We start from the raw sequence: 20,905 nt of genomic DNA on the forward strand, positions 1-20,905 counted from the left end.
GACTCCATATTCGCATAGCTGTGTCATTGGAACTAACTGTCATGGCTTCATTTCCATTTATTTTTAACCCCTGCTCCTTTTTAATGGTTCCAGCGTGATCAACAAGTCCGGCGTGAATCGGGTCGTTTGGAAGAGGCCTCGTCTGACCCACAACGGCCCTGTGCGCCGGAGCACTGTCATCGATCAGATCCCATTCCTGGCAGTTGCGAGAGCACTTGGTAAGTGAGGCATCCCTACGTACCGGCCACCAGAAATGTACTGTACTCTGTTTTGCCAAAACGTTTTAAGTTAGAGGGTTTTAGTCACTTGCCTTGATTACAAGGCCTTCTAAAAGTTTGGGCTTTTATAAAGTATTTTTAATGCAATAAGGATTATTTTCATTTTTCACATAGGGCTGTAGAAGGTGTAATCGGTGAGTGAAAGACAGCCCTATAATATGCAGTCTTACAGGGCTTTAAGTATCAGTCTTACAAGGATGGTACTTCTGCTTCGATGCAAAATGAAAACTGTACAAAGCAGTATGTGCCTCAGGACTCTACGTGATAAAATTAAGTTTTACTGCATGGCGTATGAATTGCTTTTGTTGTCTTTTCATGGTGAATCTGTTTTCTTTCAAGTCTTAAAGTAGAAGTAACAAAAGGATGAAGGCCAAGTCTGTGTGTTTTATCTATAATTTGCCTTTGCAAAAGTACTGGTAATGGGAAATTTTTTTGAGGAATACTTTTAGAAGACAGAAAGGCTTATTACAATATCTAGTAAATTTTGTTGTGAATGATTTTTTGGGAAGGACTTGGTAACCTGATTTTTAGCTACAATGTGTGTTAAAATTTTCTGGTTGGTTGCTTCCCTTAAACTTCAGTGCGGAAGTCCAACTTTGTGCTTCCCCATCCCCCCCCCTTTTCTCCCTTCCTCTGCCCCAGTGAAGAATTCTCTGACCAGCTATAGCCAGTATAGGTTTGGACTTGATTTTATGGAAATTTAATACCAGATTTTTACCTGTGAGCACTGTCTTGTGACTTAATGTCTCCTTGGCGAGCTAGGCAGTTATGTGATAGTGTTGTCAGTGTTCCTAGATCAGCTGGCAGTATGTCACAGGCACGGTCTGTTCCTGGGACTGTGGTCTTCTGGTGATAACTGCATAGCACTACTATGTCTTATTTCAAAGGCAGTGATATCTGTGTTTCACGTGGATTTGTCCAATGTTAAGAGGAACCGTGCAGTGGTAACTAACATTTTAAAAGAGCTACACATCAAGGAAGAGGAGATGAGTTGAATGGTGATATCTTCATAAAAATACTTTTTAAAATTTTTATGGATGTTTTTCTCAATACCTCACAAATCTTTATCATGCTTTATATTTTTAGGTGAGGCATATGCTTATTTTATGGTTGGTAGAACTGACTTGGGAGCTTGAGTAAACTCTTCAGAGTCATGCGTTAATAGATGACTAGCAAATAGAAGTTCCTGAACCTGGATTAAGTCTTGTACTTTACCCACTGAGTAGCATATTTATCTGTTCCCCTTTTCTGCAAAAGAGTATGTGTTCCTCATAGATTATAAAAAGTGCATGTTGAATTTGGATAAATTTTTAATTCCTATGATTTTGAGTTTGCTGTTTGTCTAATAGCTCAATGACTTTTGGTCTGATTCCTCTCAACAAGTTAAACAAAAGGATTTAGCTGGGTTTTGTGTGCAGATGGGAATTCAAGGAAGCATGCATCTGTTAGCCCCCCGTTGCATTCCTTCCACCTGCATGGATGAAGGCGGATTACTGGAGAGTCGCAGGTCCAAGAAATGAGAACACCTATCTTTTCAGCAATTCTTGGATTCAAAAGTTAGCATAACTGAGATCTTAAAAGAGGTCATTGGCATCTTCAAATCAGGTAGCAAAACAAGTTTACGATGTGACCGTTTTGGTGTTTGCCTGCTCAAGGAGTCTCCACAGTCTCTTCACATCCCCTTCTGATGAGGTATGATGAACCTCCTGGAGAAGGGAGCACAGCTGCCTCTCTCGGTAGGACCCAGATGGTGCACAGACGCTCACAGTTTGGAAACAGGATTTAACTTCTTTCTGAGGCCAGCATGCCCCTTACACTGCTTACAAAAGACCTACCACAACTAAAACCATTTGCATTTGTGCTATTGAGGCCCGCTCGACCTCTTGGCTGGCTCCCAGACTGCTACCCTGCTTGGCACCGCGCTGCTGCGTTGGAGCCTCTCCAAGCAGAGCAGTAGCTGTCAAAGCTGACATACGCTGGTTACCAGGATTTTGGTCAGTCCCTCTAAGATCTAGCACAGTCATTCCTTTTGCTGTGTCCAGATTTGGTTGTTACTCTTGATAGAAATCCCATACTGCAAAATACAGATCCCAAATTGATTATTCAGACCAGGATTTTTAGTAGTAGGGCAAGACTCTGCTGATGCTCTGCCTTGCAACTAAGAGACAAATCTAGAGTTGTGAATTTATTATCTTTATTTTAAAGTGGGTAGATTATCTGCTGAAACACTGACATTTAGAACATAGATGTTTAAACAAAGTGTGTTTGTCTTTTTCTTGTATGACGCTTTACAGTTTTTTGATGTATTCTCATCAGTTACCCTCTGTGCTAACTTATTACTCTCCTTCTTTCCTGACATCGAAGTGAGAGATGATTTTGGTGGACCTATTAATGTTCTCTAGTTTATCGATCCCTCCAGCTCTTAGCTCTAGCACTCGTTGCAAGGAGTATAGCAGACTTGCAGGAGAGCACTGAGTCGGTCAAACTTCTGGAAAGCAAAAACAATACTGGCACATTGAAGTCCTTCTAGCCAGATTAATGCTATTGACGTTCCCTTTACTGTTTTGGTTGTCTGCAGTGTCTTACTGCCCCAAAACAAGCATTTGCCATGTGTACTTCTTGTAATCATTGCTTCTCACTACAGTAGTGACTGTATTTATGTAATGTATAAAGTAATTTATTTATAGCCCCTAAACAAGTCAGAAATGTTTAGGTTTCATATTGCCTCTCTGAAGTATCTTGTATGCTGCTTTTACCGTGTACAGGTTTTAAGTCTTCTAATGAAATGTGTTAAACTGCAGCACAGTGTTCTGCACTTTAAGCATAGCTACCTCTACTTACCTCTTCTGGGAAATAACAAGGTTTTTATTTATACTGATTTGCCTTGTAATAGCTGCATATGAATCCCATGCAGTCTCAAAGAACTGTTCACCTCGGGACTTGTTGCTCATGCTGATCAGAAGAGATTTTTGTTTTCCAAGAGCATCAGCATCTGAGTGAGTTACCTGGCGTCCGTAGTTCCGTGGAAACTGTTCCTTTCGTGACCTTCCCTTCGAGCACGAGGTAACTAAGGCTGTGAGTGTGCAGGTTGCTGGGTGCCATAAAGCAGTAGATGCTCACGGGTAACAAGCCGTCATGCAATTTGCTTATGTGTTTTAAAAAGCCTGTGTGCATCATTGCATGGTGTATTAGTTATTGTCTCCCTACCACAGATTAACAGGCTGGATTTTCCAGGAAGGCATCCAGGAAGGCATTACAGTGAGCGTGTTTACAGATGCATGTTTTAGAAAAACAACTCAGAGAGGAATAGCTTGCTCTCTGTGTGTACAACGTAACAGGCAGATAAACCCTAGCAGACAGGTTACACTTTGGCTATGTTGTCCATCAAAATACATTAACTTAGGCCTCCTGCCTCTGAGACAAAATGCGGTATGATAACCATAAGACTGTGCCTGTACAGGATGATAAATCTCTTGTTCCCCTGTATGGAGTTCATCCTGGAAAAGTGAAGCAAAGAGTTTGGAAGACAGTTTTGAAGTAAAGTCTGGCCTAATGTGTGCGGAACTTTCACAGATGGTATATAAAGTGGGAAAAGTGTAGAAAAACTGCAGTGCAAGCTCTTAGAATATAACTTGAAACAAGAACTGAATATAGAAACTAACAGAAAGACAAATGCTGTGATTAATCTGCTGAGCTTTGTAGGTTGACTATAAGCGTAACTTTAATTCTTTGCAGATTTCTTAAGTTGCTATTTAAGTTCATATCCAGCTGTCTCCCAACCTGATCAAGTTGACTGGTAACATATGGCGCGATGGCAGAAATGGGTCTTGGGACTGTTTTATAAATCATGTGGGATGTCTCTTGTTGGTGAATTAGTTCAGGTCTAAATCTGGTAAATCTTCTGTAGACTTTTTTCTTTCCTCCCCCTTCCTTGGGCAGTAGTATAGAGCCCAGCTCTGCAGCTGTTGGTAGGGTTATGCAGTCAGGGAATGCCTTGCACTGTTGTAGCTAAATCTTTTTTTAATTCATGAGCGATGAAACCTGAACCAAGAACCCGTTGGTTAAACACTCATTCATGTGGCAACATGAAGTATCTTTTCTCTGTTTTTTGTGTACATACACGACAGACCCACCCGGGTATTTTTGCTGGAGTGGCCTCACGATACAGGCTTCTCTTTTCATGAGAACATAACTCTTTTTAGGGGTCAGCAGGAAACTTATGTACCAGAACAGTGAATGCTCAGCATATAGCTGCTACAAGAATGTTGGCTCTGACAGTGATGTGGAAGCTGTTTTCCAGAGCAACCTACTGGATGCCGGCGTTGTTTTGCGAAGCTCTCTGAATGTGCATACCATGAAACCCTAGGGAGGAGGGTATGGCTGACCTCAAATGATCTAAGTAGATTCTTGTATAAGGGTTTACATTTATATGCATTTAACTGTTGTGGGGGTGGCGGGGGAAACAGTTACGGTCTAGAATGGGCACAACTGCTGGACAGTGTTTGCTTTTCAGGTCTTGTTCCCCGTTTGTCTGTAGGATCCACGATGAAGAACGGTCATATTAAATTGCATAAGCTGTGCATTATATTTATATGTTGCACAGCATTTTTTGTGTTTTCGATGTCACTTTTAAAAGCTTTATATACCTAGAGATGTGTGTGTATACACAGACACATTATATAAAATGTATTTTTTATATATATAAATACATTAACATTTTAGATCTTAGGTTTCTTCGTAGCAGACAAACTTGAAGGGCATTTGGGATTCTACTCTTGCCTAAGGGATGTCTAAGTGTAGCTTGTACAATCCTCCCTCCACCCTCAAATACACACGTATGCCTGTGTAAAATGCAGAGTGCATACTTCACTGTGCAGATCTGTGTTAGCGTTATTCAGACCATATGAAGGCCCATGTGGATCCACTTAGCTCAAAGGAGAATGTTTGGGGCTTTCTCCTCTCCCTTTTGGCTGACTGGAGCTCTCTCCGAATGACTCTTTAGCGCTCTTCTTTGACAGCGTGTAAAACCAATAATAAACATTTCTTCTAAAGGTAGAATTGTCTCCGGGTTTATTCAGTGCATTCTTCTGTTTTACCCTGTGAATGCTTACCTTACCTTACCTTTAGCTCGGCAAATGCTGTCTAGGACTGAATGTCTTTTGAAGCTTGAAATCCCACCTAAGTGTTCATTTTGAGGATTTAATTTGAGGCCAGTAATTGGGGGGTAGCTTTCTGCATGCCATTTTAACTTCTCACTGTCCATTGCCTCTACTTTTACAACCTGGTTCTTGCAGTCTTTTCTCTTACACTTCTCATCCAGTATGTTCTGGATTTGAGTCTCACACACAGCATCCAGGGCTGCAGTGGGACTGAAGATGGGGAGCCCCTTTCTTGCCTGGGGTTATGCTAACACACAGGCAAAGATGAGCCATGCAGTGTTTAACTCACCATTGCAGCATTGTATGCAGTACTTAATTCACCTCTGGTTTTACATGCAATTTGTTTTGCTTGCCGCTGAAATACTGTCCTCTTGTCTGTGCTTTCCCTTTCTACACAGAGTTGAGGGTAGCACTATTTCAAATGCGTATGTAAAGATGCTCCTAAAATAGTACTCCTAAAGGAATAGAGAAAGTGTTAAAGCCTCAAGTGCCTCGGTGTAAACTTCTGCCTGCTGCTACCTTCAGTCTTACCCTGTCCCACAGTCTGAGCTTTCCTTCCATCATCACTAGCTTGTATGAGCATGACATTGCGTTGCCCTCCTCTCTGAAGGCTGCTGGGAAGATGCCCTCTTGTGGCTATAGGACTGGGTTGCCATGAGTTTTGGTGAAAAACGCTTTCCACTCCAGCTCAGCCCGCATGGTCTTAAGTGGTTGCTGCCCGTATCCTTGCTGAGATTTGTCTCGCTTCCCAGCATCGATGCCTCTCTGAGCGCGGGAGGAGGAAGTTCTGTAAGTCTTCTCTTTGTTCCAACAGACTCGTTAGATGAAACTTTGATTTTTTTAAAAAGATCTGGGATTAATCAAACTGGCTTTTTGTCTTGGACTGCGACTTGTAAAAGCACTTTTCTTTCTTCTGTTGAAACCAAAAGATATTTCTGTATTCAAAACAGCATGTTCCAGAAACTTAAATGAAAGTCTTGATTTATATAACTTTTGGACGCACTTTTGCTATAAGAAGGCTTTAGACTTAATCTAATCCGGTCTACTTATATGATGGGTATTTTTGTTTGTAACTTCAGTTTCTTTCCTGGCAGCAGCTAAGTTACAGGTAGTTGGGTTTTTTTTGTTCCCCTCCCCTCACACACACACTGTATTTTAAAATGTAATAGTAAGCAGTAATAGTAATAAGGTACAGTACATATTTTCTTTTTTTTTATAGGGAGATCAATTAGTTCCCTGCTCCTTTACTGTATATTTTCAAACATCTACTTTTCATTTTGCAAAGTGTGATGTAATTTTTGTGTAGATATTTGTAATTTAGTCTGGCTGTAGTCATGACCTAGAAACAGATATGATTTTTTCTGGAATATGTGCAAGGAAATATATTAATCTCATTTTTTGATTTGGAAAATGTATGTGCAAACCTCACACCAAAAGTATTTCTGGTCTGTAAGCTTTTAGAGAGCAAGATTGTTAAAGTTTTGCAATGTTTGTTTTCTAATTCAGAACAAAAATAGTCTGGCTTGTGAAGCGAAGTCCGTGAGCCCAGAGTTCCAGTTCTATAACGCCAGCCTTCGGCACATCCCATCGTTTGGCTGCCTTGGATTTCTAGCCCGCTAAAGGGTCACTTCTCGGTCTGCTTGCTTTCAGATAGCCTTAAAGATTTTAGAGCATTTTGAAATGCCTAGGAAAAAGTGCACTCTGCTCTGCGATTTACCTTTCTTTCCCTTTTTTCTTCCCAGGATTGGAACAGAGAGGTTCCCACGTAAGGGCTTTCTTCCAGGTTTGCCGCATACTTCTCAGCCGCTGTGGATGCTATGCCCTCCAGCTGGCCGGGGAAAGATATATAGCTGATATTAGTATTCTGTCTAGGTACCAGCTCTAAAAAGCATTGACTTAGTCTCTGGCACTCCGCCCTTTCAAAAAAGAAAACACAAAAATCCCTTGGTGCTTCACCCTTGTGACGTGGCTTGGCCTTTGCTCGCTTGGAGTTGAAGGAGCTGTGAGAATTATTCTTTAAGTGAAGTGCTCTTTATGGCAGTACCGCTCTACCAAGGATCGTTTGCCGGCTTGATTAGTTTACGAGCTTGTGGATCAAATGGTAGCTTTATAGGAAGTGGATTGATAACAGATCAACACTGATGGCCATTTTCCCTCTTTTTAGGCCAATTTAATAATACTTACTGTGCTTCTGACCTTTGTATAATTGATATTGTCACTCAAATTTGTCTGGTGTACTAAATAGCTTTTTTTACGCACCAAGATTTAAAAAATGCTGTTTGCATGCCATGTCATTATATTAGGAATAAATCAGTATCAAGAATGAATTTGTATGAAAAAAGGAAATACTACATAGTGTCTTGTCCTGCTGTTCTTTTTTCTTCTCCACCTTTTTGCCAAATTTCCACTTTATATTAAAACTGCTATCTCCTTTCTGTCTTAATTGCGAATACTGGTGGTTTCCTTGTAGGCTGAGGATGGAAGACACAGGATTTCTCGATGTGCCTCAGACTGGCGTATACTTTGTGGATTTTTTCCTGGGGCACAGAACAAAAGTGTTGGTTTTTTTCAGTTTGCGATATTCAGAGCTCCATTTAACTTTGTCGGGACGTGTCTGTAGTTGCTCAGTTAATACCTGCTTGTGGTTTAATGCTGTTCCGTTGTCCGGTTTTGTACGCAAGTTCTTGTGTATTCCCTAGAGATTTTTGAGCTTCGGTAGATGGTGGGCACAACCGAATTTAAAATTAACGGAGATCCAGTTGTTCTCAGTGTACATTTACAGCAAACTTGGAAAGCTATTTGACAAAGATAGTGCCACGGGAAATGATTCGAAAGACTGTGTTTTGCCAAAAACAAACAAACAAATATGTTTAATAAGCTTAAGCTTAGAAGCTGTGAATACTTGAACTGATCTGTCTAATGGTCTCCATTTGCTTTCAGGAAAATTACTTTCCACTTGCGGTGTCTACAAGACTAACATTTTGTCTTTTTCTGTCCCCCAGTTAAGAACGATGACAGCGCTAGCTAGATACGGCTTAGCTATCGGTTTGTACGTGTTTTTAGCCAGAGGTAGGGACTGCTATAGTCACGTAGTCCAGCAGCATCTCTAATGCAGATCCTAAACTGTCCACTATTAATTCCTGTATCAAGCCCACACCTCAGTGTATAGTTAGTTATACCATGGCCTTCAGGAGGGTGACGCTTTTTGGAGGAGATACTGTTGCCATTGGAAGGCTTTGAGTGGAAACTAGGCTGGTTTGGCTCGGAGCTGGGGACACGGACTGTGGTTTGTGCAACGTGGATTCCTTGCATGTCTTCCCAGAATCTCTGCGCCCTTCAGCAGGTTTCCTTATCCTTGGAGTCCTTTATACTCCATGGAGAGATGTGATATTCCCAATTATCCCCATGAGGAGCCTCTTATATCTCTCTCTACTGACTCTTGGGGGAAGACTGTCTGAAATCAGTGTCTTTACTAGTCATCTGTTTTCTCAGGAAAAGCAGCAGATGGGTGCAATGACATGTATGTAGATTGGCCAAAATTAAATAACGTCAGGTTATTTTTATTCTTACCACAAACAGTATTTTTGAATAAAGGAGTGATCTATCTAAAAACATTTGTGACTTCTCCTAAATGAGTATGAACAAACCAGCAAATAAAAGCCTAAAAATATTACTTGCATGTTTGAAATGATGCTGGCACTGATTCCCAGACCTGGCTGTCCTCAGATCCCAAGCTCTCGTTTATTCTACCTGTTGTGTCCTTGACGGACGTGCTAGGAAGGAGTCAGCGTATGAAGACTTTTGGTGGCAATTAATACACAACAATTGCTGTGCTGCAGCTCAGCTCTTCTATTACAGTGTTTATTTTGATCTTGTTGCCAGCTGGCTTGCTTTGTTGTGAGCCTGTGGATGGAGAGTGCACCTCCATACAAGCAGGCTTGGCTTTTAATTAGCCTTTAGTAGAAGCCTGTGTTTTTGTCTGCTGCTGCTGCTGCAATGAAGGTGAATCGGGGCTTTAATGAGAGTGGCCCATCCGTGCTTGCTGTGGTGAAGTGGGGTGATTGATTTGAAGTATTGCCTCTCCTGATCCTGTAAAAGTCTTTTCAGCTGGCTTATAGCTTAAGGCAAAGCTAATGCAAGGAAGTAGGAAGACAAAAAGCTTATTTATTATCTTCAGAAGGGTGGTGATGGGTAGGGAAGGAAGGCTACAAACACGCTTTCTGAAGCCAGCAAAAAGCCACCAAACAAACAAACAAAACTGACAAAACCTGGCTCTTAAACCGGAGGAGTTCTTCAGCTCCTGTATGCTTTTCACCCCTGACATTTTAATTAATTTCTACTTTTAAAGCCGCATGTTCTACACAGAAAAACAGCCAGTGCTTGCAGATAATACTGTGACTTTCTGTTATTTATTGCTATCGGAAGTTATTTATAAACATCAAGTGGAGAGTAGTCTTTTATGTTTTGTACAATATAGGATGTTACCAAAAACAGATAATGTCAAAAAATCTGGAGTGTAGAATTAGTTTTGTAAAAGGAAGAGAAGGTGTTAGCACAGCATAATACTCCCCTTGATTTCAAGGCCAAACCTTAGAAAAGGGTTTTTTTAAATGTTTACTTGATAAATGAAATTAAGATAAATGAATATGGAAAATGCATTTTTTTCTGCTTGGATGCTTTTGCTTGAGGACAATTTGGAGCAAGCAGTTGAACCGATGGTTGTTTAGATTCAGATGAGACTTGACTTACTCAGATTCCGTTCAGGCCACTGGTATCAGGAGGTGGCCCCAGACTCCTTCACACAGCAAAACAGGCTTAAAAACGGAGAGGTTCCCTGCACCGGGCCTTCTTTGCTGCTTTCCTGCCAGAACCCAGGCGCTGCTTGTGTTCTTGTGGCTTCTTTCCAACTCCAAAATCTGGCACCTGGTGTTCAGCTGCAGAGATGCTGGAGCACAACACGGTTCTGGAGGTGAAGCGAATGCTGGGGAAGGAGGAGGAATGGGAAAAAGAGGTTATGGGGTGAATGAGGGCAGAAGGAAGGGCGTCAGCCTCCCTCTTTGCCCTCTTTCTTCATCCGTTCTCCATGGCATCTGCATGCACAAATACACACGCGTGCAACAGGATCTGTTTGTGTGTTGGTGGGATGGCTGAGGGGAAAGTCAGATTCACAAATTAAAAAAAAAATAAATAAATAAAAGAAGAGAGGCAGTTTAGTACCCTGAGTGCGAAGAGTGTGTTTTGTTTTGTTTTTTTCCTCTGAACAGGTCTTGCTAGGGTTTGCAGAGCAGCTTATTATCCTGATGCAGAACCGGGTCCAACGCTGCATGTGACATTGGGGAGAGAAGGGATATTGCCTGGTTTTACACACACACGTGCACACACGCGTGCATGCACACACACGTGCATGCATACACACACGCAGTCTGAACCTAGTGTTGTAAACTATCCCATGGTGAACAGATCCCTGGTAGGGGAGGTGAGGGTTTCGTCCAGTATTTATGCTGTAGCCATAACTGGAAAGGCATATTTTTGTCTGCTGGTGACAATGCTGGTGAATTCAAATTAGGTTTGGGTTCGACAAAGGCTTAAAAACAAGGCTTTAGTTCTGTTTCAGCATAATTTTAATTGTTTTAATAGGTTGGATATTGCTGGTTTCACCATTTTTTCGGTATTAATCTGTTCAGTTTCCTCTGCTTTCTGAAAAAGTTATATTAAAAGAGCAGAAGACTTCTTATAAACATATGGGTTTATGCTTGAATGCATTTCTTGTTTCAATGATTACATATCAATAAATGTGATCAGGAAGCAACAATAGCAAAACAGTCATTGTAATGAAATCGAATTGTGTTACTGTTGGTGGCTTGAGACTGGTGGTAGTTGCTTTTATGGAAACAGTTTTCTGCTGTTTTCAAGAATCATAGTCAGATGTAATGTAACAAATCTTAAACACTTTCTTCCTCACCAGGTGACCTGTGGAGCTATGACTTTTACAGTGGTGAATTTGTTGTGTCTCCTGAACCTGACACTAGTGTGCACACAATTGATCCCCAGAAGCACAAGTACATTATCCTCGGCAGTGATGGGCTGTGGAACATGATCCCACCTCAAGACGCCATCTCTATGTGCCAGGATCACGAGGAGAAAAAATACTTCATGGTGAGAGCAGTGCATGTTGGTCACTGTGGCAATTTAACACGTTTTCCCTCTAAAAAATGCTTAGTCGGGCATGTACGAAACGTACCTAATAATGGCATTGTTGTTCAGTTTTATTCAGTAGCTCTGCCACAACACACAACCTGTTACAGCGTGGCTGATGATATTGTGGTTGCATGTATTGTCAAACATAATGCATAGTAACAGTCTTTGTGAAATGCAGATATTAGTATTATATTTTTCTTCTAAATTAAATTATTTAATTGTCATTTTTGGGAAATCTGACTACCCGGATGGCATCTGTGAGTAATTAAGAAGACAACATATTCCTTTTCTAAGGAAATTATACAATATATTGTCTGAAAATGAAATTTATTTCATATTAGGATGCATGTTATAATGCAGACAACTGTTTATTGATTTTTATGTGACGTGATAAAATCTGAATTAAATTATTCGGCTTTATTATACAAAACAGTTGAGAGCTTGTATAGTGGAGCGTCACAGCATTAGTTAGAAAAAAGTGTATAAATCCCTTTAAGAGTTTTGGAAAGAGTGTAGGATATGTTATGACCAGCCAATTTAAACAAATAATTTGCATCACTTGTAGAGCTTAAAGCACTAATATATGTGTGGATTCTACTTTAGACTGATTTTAAAGCTACATTTCACCAAAAAGAAAGATTTATTTCAATGAACATTTCCTCTCGTGTTTCTGAAGGAAGTTACTCTAGTACATGATGTAGGAGTAGATAATCTCGGGCTGTGCTGTATAAACTCTCCATTTTACATGTATAAAATAAAGTGGACCTGATTGCTTTCTGTGTGTCTTCATCCCTTCTAATGCAGGGAGAGCACCGACAGTCTTGTGCCAAAATGCTGGTGAACAGAGCACTAGGCCGGTGGAGGCAGCGCATGCTTCGCGCAGATAACACTAGTGCCATTGTAATCTGCATCTCGCCGCTGCAGGATAGTAAAAGCAACTTAGAGAATGAAGAGGAATTGTATCTCAATTTGGCAGAGAGTCCCTGCTATAGCAGTCCTGATATGAATATGATGACACCCTCCCGCTGCTGTACCCCACCTGTCAAGGTAACTTTTTTTTTTCTCCCCGATGTTTTTTAATATTTCGTTTTGAGTCTGGAGCCCATGGAATACTTATCAATCTCCTGTTCCTTCTCCTAGAAGTAATTTCTTTTTATATGACTCAGTCTGATGTAGGATTGTGGCAATGGTGTAGCTGGACCATTGCAAGTGATTGAAGTAATATCTCTAGAAACTACTGGCCTGTCAACTTATGCCACTGTTTAATTTTACTGATTTTATACTGCAGTGGACTAGGCATTACCTATGGCTAGATAATATTTCAGTTGTAGGACTGTAACTTGGCTGCAAGTACCTGGCTATATTCTCAGTACTTCTCTTTAACTCTGTATACAAAGCTTTGGAGAAATATGAGCTTTTAACAACATTTCTTAAAAGGCTTTGGAACACCAAGGCAGAGCATAAATTGAGGTTCTCAGAGTTGCTGGATTTCAGGATACAATGTTTTCATTGTATAATCCTCTTATAATCCTGATCACTTAATGGTACCTGTTGATCTGTATGCCTGCCTCCACATAAATAAAAAAACTAATGTAACTTCATGCATATAATTCATACCCCTTCAAATACACTGTTTCCTGAAAATAAAATTTCTGAGATCCTGCAAAATCAGAAATAGGCTATCAAAAGAGAGAAATCAGACTGTGGGGATTAGAGGGGGGAAAAAAAGTAAGTTGGGCTAAAGTTTTTTCTTACCTTACCATGTACTTGTATAACTCACACAGCTGATGAACTGCAGACTGAGTGAGGAGGTATTTTTAATACTCCCCCCATAGCTTACCCATGGGTTAATGTGTGCAAGCACACATTGTTGAAGAGAATGTCTTCTGTTCAGACTGGGAGATTTTATTACCTTCTTCTGGTCAATGTAATGTTCTTTGTTAGAGGAAAAGACATTATACTACAAGATCTTTCTTCAGGTTAGAAGTTTTACCCATTAACACAAAGCAGAGCCATTTGGAATCTTTCTTGCTCCAAAATTGGGAGTGTAGTTATGAGTGGATGTTTGTTTAAGTAATTACCAGCTGCTCCTGACTTAAGTAACTGTCCTTTGATGTTCTCCAATATCTTTGGATAACTGTCCTTCAGATAAAGTAAAAAGAAAACAAAAATTAGGAAAAGAGTCCTTAACATTCCCTGGTAGACACAAGCAGCTAATAAAATGGAAAGTTCAACCTTTCTCTCTCCCTCCCTCCCCCATCTGATGTAGCAAAATGCATGAAAAGAGCTTAAAATCTAGCAAAATCCTGAGTGGAGAAAAATTATTTGAATTCTAAATATTCCTAAACTTTTAGGTTGTACCTTATGTTTTGTGTGTGATCTACTATCAATACCTATTGAGTAAACTTTCAGCTATGTTAGTTGAAAAGGAAGTAGCATTTCAAAATAAGGACTCCCTGGAAATATTCTTCCCCTAAGACATCCCCCTGCCATATAAGTAAACTCAGTGCACTGTGATATGTGAATCCCTACAAATTGCAGCAAGCAGAAACACATAGCAGAGAGATCAAAACTGTAGACCATCTTGTTGTTTTCTATAGACAGGCTATAGTTAATTTTTCTTGAAGTGCAAAACCCTAGGGAGAACTTTGGCCAGCTACGAATATGCATTGTTAATATATATATAAATAAGTTCTATTTAATGCAATATTTTTCCCCTCTTCGATCATGACTGGTTCAATTCAAAAAATACTGATTAGATCCTATTTCTTCTCTACTTTTTTAAAATCAAAGTATGCAAAATGTAATATAGGCTTCTGCTTTAATAACAAGTATCTGTCCTCACAGAATACCTGTAAGTATGAGAGGAAAAGAAAAAGTGCAAGAAGAAAGTGGAAAAAAACAGAGAGGAAAAAAAAGCTGCTGTACTGTCAGAATAATCTTGAAACATTTCAGGAAAAAACAAATGTCTCTAGGCAGATCAGAATAAAGGAAATGTCTCTGCAGTGGTGTCCCTGCGTGTGTGTTTGTGCAAAAGAACCACTTTGTGCAGTTAACTATACTGTCCTGAGTAATATTAGCTTTTTCACAGTAGGAAAAGCTTTACTAATTAAATGAAAAACCACGGTGGAAGGACAAACATGTTTCCATATTTTCGTTTATGTAATGTCCGGACTGTAGGATTTTCATTTATATAGCAGACTGATTTCATATGAACCTTCTGGGTAAAATTTAGTGCATGCAGGAGCACTGTTGGCTCAACATTTTCTTTAAAATTCAAATGATGTGAAGCATAAAATTGAGGCAGCTGGGACCCTCCCCCCAAATGGTCATATGAACAGTTTCTTGTGCCTTGCTTCAGTTGTTAAATGGTAGCCTTATTACAGGGCAGCAGCTTTGTTTTGAAGTTTGGACTTAAATTGCCTAGATTGAATTAAGAATTTTCCCTAGCGGTTTAAACAGTCCTACTCAGAAGTCTGCCATCAGCAAGGGTTAATGCATTTTGGAATTTGGTTTTATCATGGTAATTTGTGAGATATTTAGGAAATGCACCTATTTCATGATTCTGTGTGTGATCTAAGTGATATTGTCAACCTCGTAGGAGGGAAAAGTCTCCCTGAGATGCTGATTGCACAAAAGAAATTATGGTAATAGATGAGAATATCCATTTGCAAAATTTGATTCACCTGATGACACACTTCCCAAGTCTGTCCATGATGTGTTATACTATGTTATCTGCTTCACTAGGAGGTTTTTGGAGATTGAGTGTTGTAGAGCTTATAAATATGAATTTCTTCATATAAAGCATTTGGTATCCATGTTTATGGAAAGCCCTTCTTGTTAACACCTGTCCTTGCTACAGTTAATAAACAAGGTCATGATACATAAAAGCCACAGGGAAATATATGATCTAATTTAGGTAATTAATCTTCTTACCAAATTGCAGTTGAATTTTACCAAAATGAATCATCACAAGGTTTCTGCAAAGAAATTAGACGTGGTTCCCTAGATCAGTCCAAACTCCTGGAGATTACCTGGGTATGATTATGGCCTGGAGAGGATAGGTCAGGAAAAACAAAAGGTGGCAGTGAAAAGGGCATCACCTGTCATCTGCAGAGACCAGAAAGCAGCACGTATAGCCCTGATTCTTAACAGCTGCTAGTTTCCAGAGCAATTAATTCAGAGATAAATGGAGACCAAATTGAAATTCCTCAATTAAATAAAAGTATGTGTTAACTGTTACCAGAAGGATATGAAATTATTAATACCAAATAAATTCAAGTATTCCTGAGGTCAGTGCTAACATTTGATTAGATTGTTCAGAAACGAGGCTCATGACTCGTGCTTTATTTTGTTACTCCTTTGCAGACATCCTGAAGTCCATCCTCTGACTTCTCCGTTTGGCTTCCCAAAGCCTTCTCTGATCTCAGTTATTCATACCGAGCAAAAGATGTTGGCAATAAAAGCCACAGTATTAAAGGTCTTGCACAATATGAAATGCAAAACCTAAGCATCTCTGCTAGAGATACAATTTCAAAAATGCAATTGAGCAGATTAAGTAACGTTACTAGAGCAGCTCTGAGTGTGTAATGTAGCTTTCCTGTTGGTTCTGCCAGAACAGAGCTGAAGAATAACCTCTAAGACACCATCCACAGAGGTCTTCCCTCTTGTGTAGCTAGACATATTAAAATATATTATCCAAATGGTTTTATGTAAACACAGGGAGCAAAGGGGTGGAGTAAAGGGACTGAAAAACTAAATCTAGATGCTAGAAAGCAATTATTCTGATACTCTTCTTTTTCAAGTTGTATTTTATTCAGCCTTAGTGTTGAATTTTTCAGAAGTCATGAGCATTCACAGACCTCTTTTCTTGAAGGTGAACTGAAGTTGCTCTGGGTTGTGATTTCGAAAGGATTTAGCTCTTGACATCTCAGGCACTGCAGTGACTTGGTCTGTTTCAGCTGCTTGTGCACGAGTTGTCAGCACATGCGTTTCTCGAGTAAAACAGTCATTGTGTCTTTTGCTTTACGTTGACAATATATAGAGTAATGTGGCCTTGAAATTTACTGTTGAAGGTCTCACTGAATAACTAGGGATTTCTTCACAATTAAATCTTTAATAAGGTCATAATTCATATCTTCAGGGCACTGCATAAATATTAATTTTCACAATCCCCATGAGGATAGTGAAAGGAAGTATTGTCCCCATTTTTCTGTTAGTAAAACTGAGATTGAGGCAAAAACACTTTTGAAAGGCTACAGAAGGGATGAATGTTCGAAGGTAGGATGAGAATTTAGAAAGTCCTTGGTTCCCAGGGCATCATACTAAGCAGCCTCTCTTCAAAGTACAGAATAACTGTGCATTATAGAGAACAGACAGATGTACTATGATGAATAGAGTTGCCAGCTTTCCAAGTTGTAAAGCATAAAACTAGGCAATAAAATGTGTTACTTAGCTGTGGGGGATTGGAAATGGCAAATAGCGATTCTATTTTTAGAATAGCTTTGTCCAGTGAACCTGTGTTTTTGTATGTGCTTAGGACACCTATGATGAAGAGCCTGTCCATGTCCTTGATAATCTAGTTATGCAGTAACTAAGAACTCTAAATGTAACAAAGGTCAGAAGACTATTTTTCTGCTGTTTGCCCTAATAGTACTTGGCTGTCTAATGACATTTAAAACCTTCAGAAGCACTATGGCAAACAACATCACAATATGTCTGAAGGAAAGAAGTAAGGTCTGGACATTGAAAAATGCCACTGATGAAAATCAGAGATTGCAGACACTGTTTTCTACGTGGCTTTCTAAATTAACAGAAGGTGCGTGTTGATCCCTTAAATAACTAGCCCATTTTATACCAGCAAAAAGGAAGATGCACAGGCTGAGTAAGTCTGAACAGCCCTCCAAAGGAACAGTTATGCCTGCCATTATGAGACTCTTGCGAATTGAATAATGGAAATGAATGCTTTTATAAAGCTGGTGGACATAAAGTACCAAGTTCAGATCCAGGGTCTGAATCTGTTTCCACCTCTCCATCTCTGCCTCTCAACACAGGGAAAGGATAAACCTGTTTTTGAGTAGAACTTTTCTGTCTCTGATAAGATTTATTAATGTTCTGTCACATGCTGCCTCTACCCTCAAACTTCAGAACTTGTTAAGGGTAGTGGAGGTGGAATAACTATATTTATTCATAAATATTTTTTCTTTTCTCTCAGCTTTTAGAGGATGATCCATGGCCACGACTGAACGCTTCTGAGTCTGTTCCTTCCCTCATGCATAGTAGCGTGATCTCAGAAAAATATTTAGAGCTGCCAAGTGAGATTGCCAAAAGCAATATACCTTCAGCAGGAGCAACCTTGAAGGATTCAGGCCCACAGGAGGAGAAGTGCGGCAAGGCATTGGCTTTGAGGATACACGAATCTTACACTAACGGTTTGTCAGTTAGTCTCTCCCCTTCCAACTCAGCAAATTCAGGCACGGACCAAAAAGGCTTCAAGGTGTCTCCTAATGGCCAAACAAAAGCCCAAGATGCAGAGAGGACACCCACAGCAAACTTTAAAAGGACATTAGAAGAATCCAACTCTGGCCCAGCTACGAAGAAGCCAAGACGTAGCCTGAGTCGAAACATTAGTGTCCAGCCAGAAGGCATGTCCACAACTCCACAGCGCAAAAACTCAAACAAGCTGACCATGCGACGCAGCCTTCGTGGCCAGAAGAAGCTCAGCAACTCGCTCTTCCACCCGCCCAGGAAGGCAGTCTGTGTCTGCTGAAGCGCGTTTGTGTAAGGAAGCGTATTTTGGTCTGATTAGATTTTAAAGTCGGTGCAGAAGTTTGACACTCTTCCTGTTTATCTTTTTTTAAAGTAGAAACTTTTTTTGGTATCAAACAGCTTTATCCCAGCCTTGTACTTGCTTGTATTATAACTGTGAATTTTGTAGATGTGTAGGGTATAAGTCACTGTATAATGTGTGTAAATTTGTATTCCTTCATATAAATGTAGTCTCTTTTCTTCCTTGTATAATTGTTACAGCGGAGCTAAACCTTGTTTAAAAAAAAAAAAAAAAACTTTTTTGTTAATTTACTAAAGTCATGAATTTGTATAAGCTTCTTGTGACGAGAATTTCACAACTTTTTAACTAAAGTAAATTATTAAACAGAATGGAAGATATGTATTTTCGTAGTACTATACGTTCCACCTAAAGCGTGTCTTTTAGAGAATACTCTAGGTCTATATTTTGTTTTTAAATTTTAGATTTCTCTACTCAGAAATGAAATGTAACGTGGAAGCTGAGATGTTGAGTCTTGCTTTACACAGCTCAATGTCAATTTCTTTCTGTTAATTAAAATACTATGCAGTATCTTATTTAGTTGTATTTTTTGTAACCTTAATCGTCAAAGTATTTAGCAAAAAAGTGTGTGTTTTAAAAATCCAACTCCCGAAAGCATCCTATAAAACCATTCCCATCCCATGTTATAAATGATGGCATTTTTATCCAGGCATAAATGTATGCCCTACAGAGGCATGATGTTTCTGCTATTCTAATAACTGATGGTGCTGCTAATACCTTTCAACCTAAGTTCTTAAATTATTTTATGACAGTTTTCATTGAGTATGTGGACCATGTGTATGTTCACCTAAATAAAACAAACGAAAACTTGATGGGGGTGCCTTTTTTTTTTTTTTAATTTCAAGCTTAGGTTCTATTAAGCATGTTCATACTTATTTTGTCTAATACTCTCTTCTCTTTCACTGTGGCTATGTTTTATGAAACAGGACATCCCACACAGTTTTGTTACAGCACAGATCTTAGAATTCATGCTGAATGTGTGTGTTAGACAAACTGTAGCAATACATACCCTGCCTTTTTTGTTGTTTTTAATGTGGAGGTAAATAGCCAATGTTTTTATTCCAAGGGCCAGGGTGGTATTTTTAGAATCAAATCCTTTACAGCTAGAACAATAAAACATGGGTTGAAATTAGGCCTGCTATCTATACATGTTACTATGGTTACAGAAATCCTAAAGGGAATCACAGGCTTTCTGAAAATGTATAATTCTCTTTCATCCAGTGAATGCAGCACTATCTTGCAAGATGAAAGCAATATTCTGTCCAAATTGGATCCTTCAATAATTTATTTCTGTGTATATGGGATGCAAACTATGGTTAATGGTAAAGTTGACATTAGCATTGTATATAGAAAAAACCCTATATACATGCTAACAGTAGCTTATCTAGCAACAACCTTTGCAACAAACCAAGATAATAATTGTCCATTTTCATTCTCCTCAGTTTTACCCCATGACATCCAGCCTTTTAAAAAGATGACTGGTCACAATAAAGACATAAGCATAATATATTATGAGTCACATGACTTTCTGTATTTCTCCTTATAATGTAAATACAACGTGAAAGAAGAAAAGATGCTCTGTATATGCTGACAGTTTTTCACTGTTTTTGGCTCTATACAGAAGCAAAATTTAAATTAAATTTTCATAAAACTGAGATGTATTCATATATCTGTGCCTTTTTCTCCCACACTTCCTCACAACAGTTCTAGACTTCTGTTTTTCCAGCTGCAGGAGCAGACATTGCTTTCTTCAGTTCTAATGAGCTGGGAAAAAACAAAACAATTCTTAGGAAAGCTTTTAAGTGATTTTAAGTGTTAACAGTCAAAGCTCTCCTGCAGTAGGTATAAACTTGCTGATAGAAACTGGCTGCAGCTTACTCTCACGTATACTTTGTGCACCTACACATCATTTGACTTCTCCGAAATTAATTACCAAAGCTGAGCGAGTGAAGTGTGAAAACGTGCAGCTAACATGCTAACAGCCGCCTTTTATGACAAAAAAAATCAAATTTGAGTCATACTAACTTTTTATTGTGAAGTAAAGCTCGAATACGCGCAAGAACAAGGTTCTGCGCCATCGACAAGCTGAAAAGCACCCTCCCCTCCGCCACCCGTCTGCGCTTTCCCCCAAAATCCCCCAAGGCCTTTCCCCGGGGCAGCTCCCCGCGGGCACCGTACCGAGGCGGGAACCGATCCCCGGCGGTTCCTCCAGGCCGCGAGGGACGGCGCTGCCGTCAGCCTCGCTGATGCGGGGCCCTTCGCAACGGCGCGTGCCAGGTCACGCAGCGAACTCACGCTGCCGGCGCAGCACGCTCGTTTCACGCCCTGCGCTGCCCGTTGGGGTTCATCCCCCCCCTCCGGCCCTGTCGCGCCCCCCGCCGCCCCGGGCCTTGCGCCGCCCCCGCGCCGCCCGCTTCCGGCGC

At 40.0% G+C, this 20,905-nt stretch overlaps 1 protein-coding gene and 1 long non-coding RNA gene across 3 annotated transcripts in view; one reads left to right on the plus strand and one right to left on the minus strand.

Annotated features, from left to right (window-relative positions):
• Positions 1-19,294, plus strand: part of PPM1D (protein phosphatase, Mg2+/Mn2+ dependent 1D) — a 36,646-nt gene extending 17,352 nt beyond the window's left edge. For both annotated transcript variants that reach the window (XM_026107443.2, XM_026107445.2), the window contains 4 exons: positions 94-218; positions 11,403-11,593; positions 12,440-12,682; positions 17,850-19,294. In XM_026107443.2, the coding sequence (XP_025963228.1) occupies positions 94-218; positions 11,403-11,593; positions 12,440-12,682; positions 17,850-18,404 (1,114 nt within the window). In that variant the 3' untranslated portion in view covers positions 18,405-19,294. The remainder of the gene's footprint in view (positions 1-93; positions 219-11,402; positions 11,594-12,439; positions 12,683-17,849) is intronic.
• A 680-nt stretch (positions 19,295-19,974) lies between these two features.
• On the minus strand, positions 19,975-20,905 carry LOC135330309 (uncharacterized). Its single transcript, XR_010392254.1, has 2 exons — positions 20,661-20,905; positions 19,975-20,246 (listed from the first exon to the last, which is right to left on the minus strand). It is a non-coding gene; the product is annotated as an uncharacterized LOC135330309 (long non-coding RNA).

The sequence above is a fragment of the Dromaius novaehollandiae genome, chromosome 19, assembly GCF_036370855.1.
Source record: "Dromaius novaehollandiae isolate bDroNov1 chromosome 19, bDroNov1.hap1, whole genome shotgun sequence".
NCBI lineage: Eukaryota > Metazoa > Chordata > Aves > Casuariiformes > Dromaiidae > Dromaius > Dromaius novaehollandiae.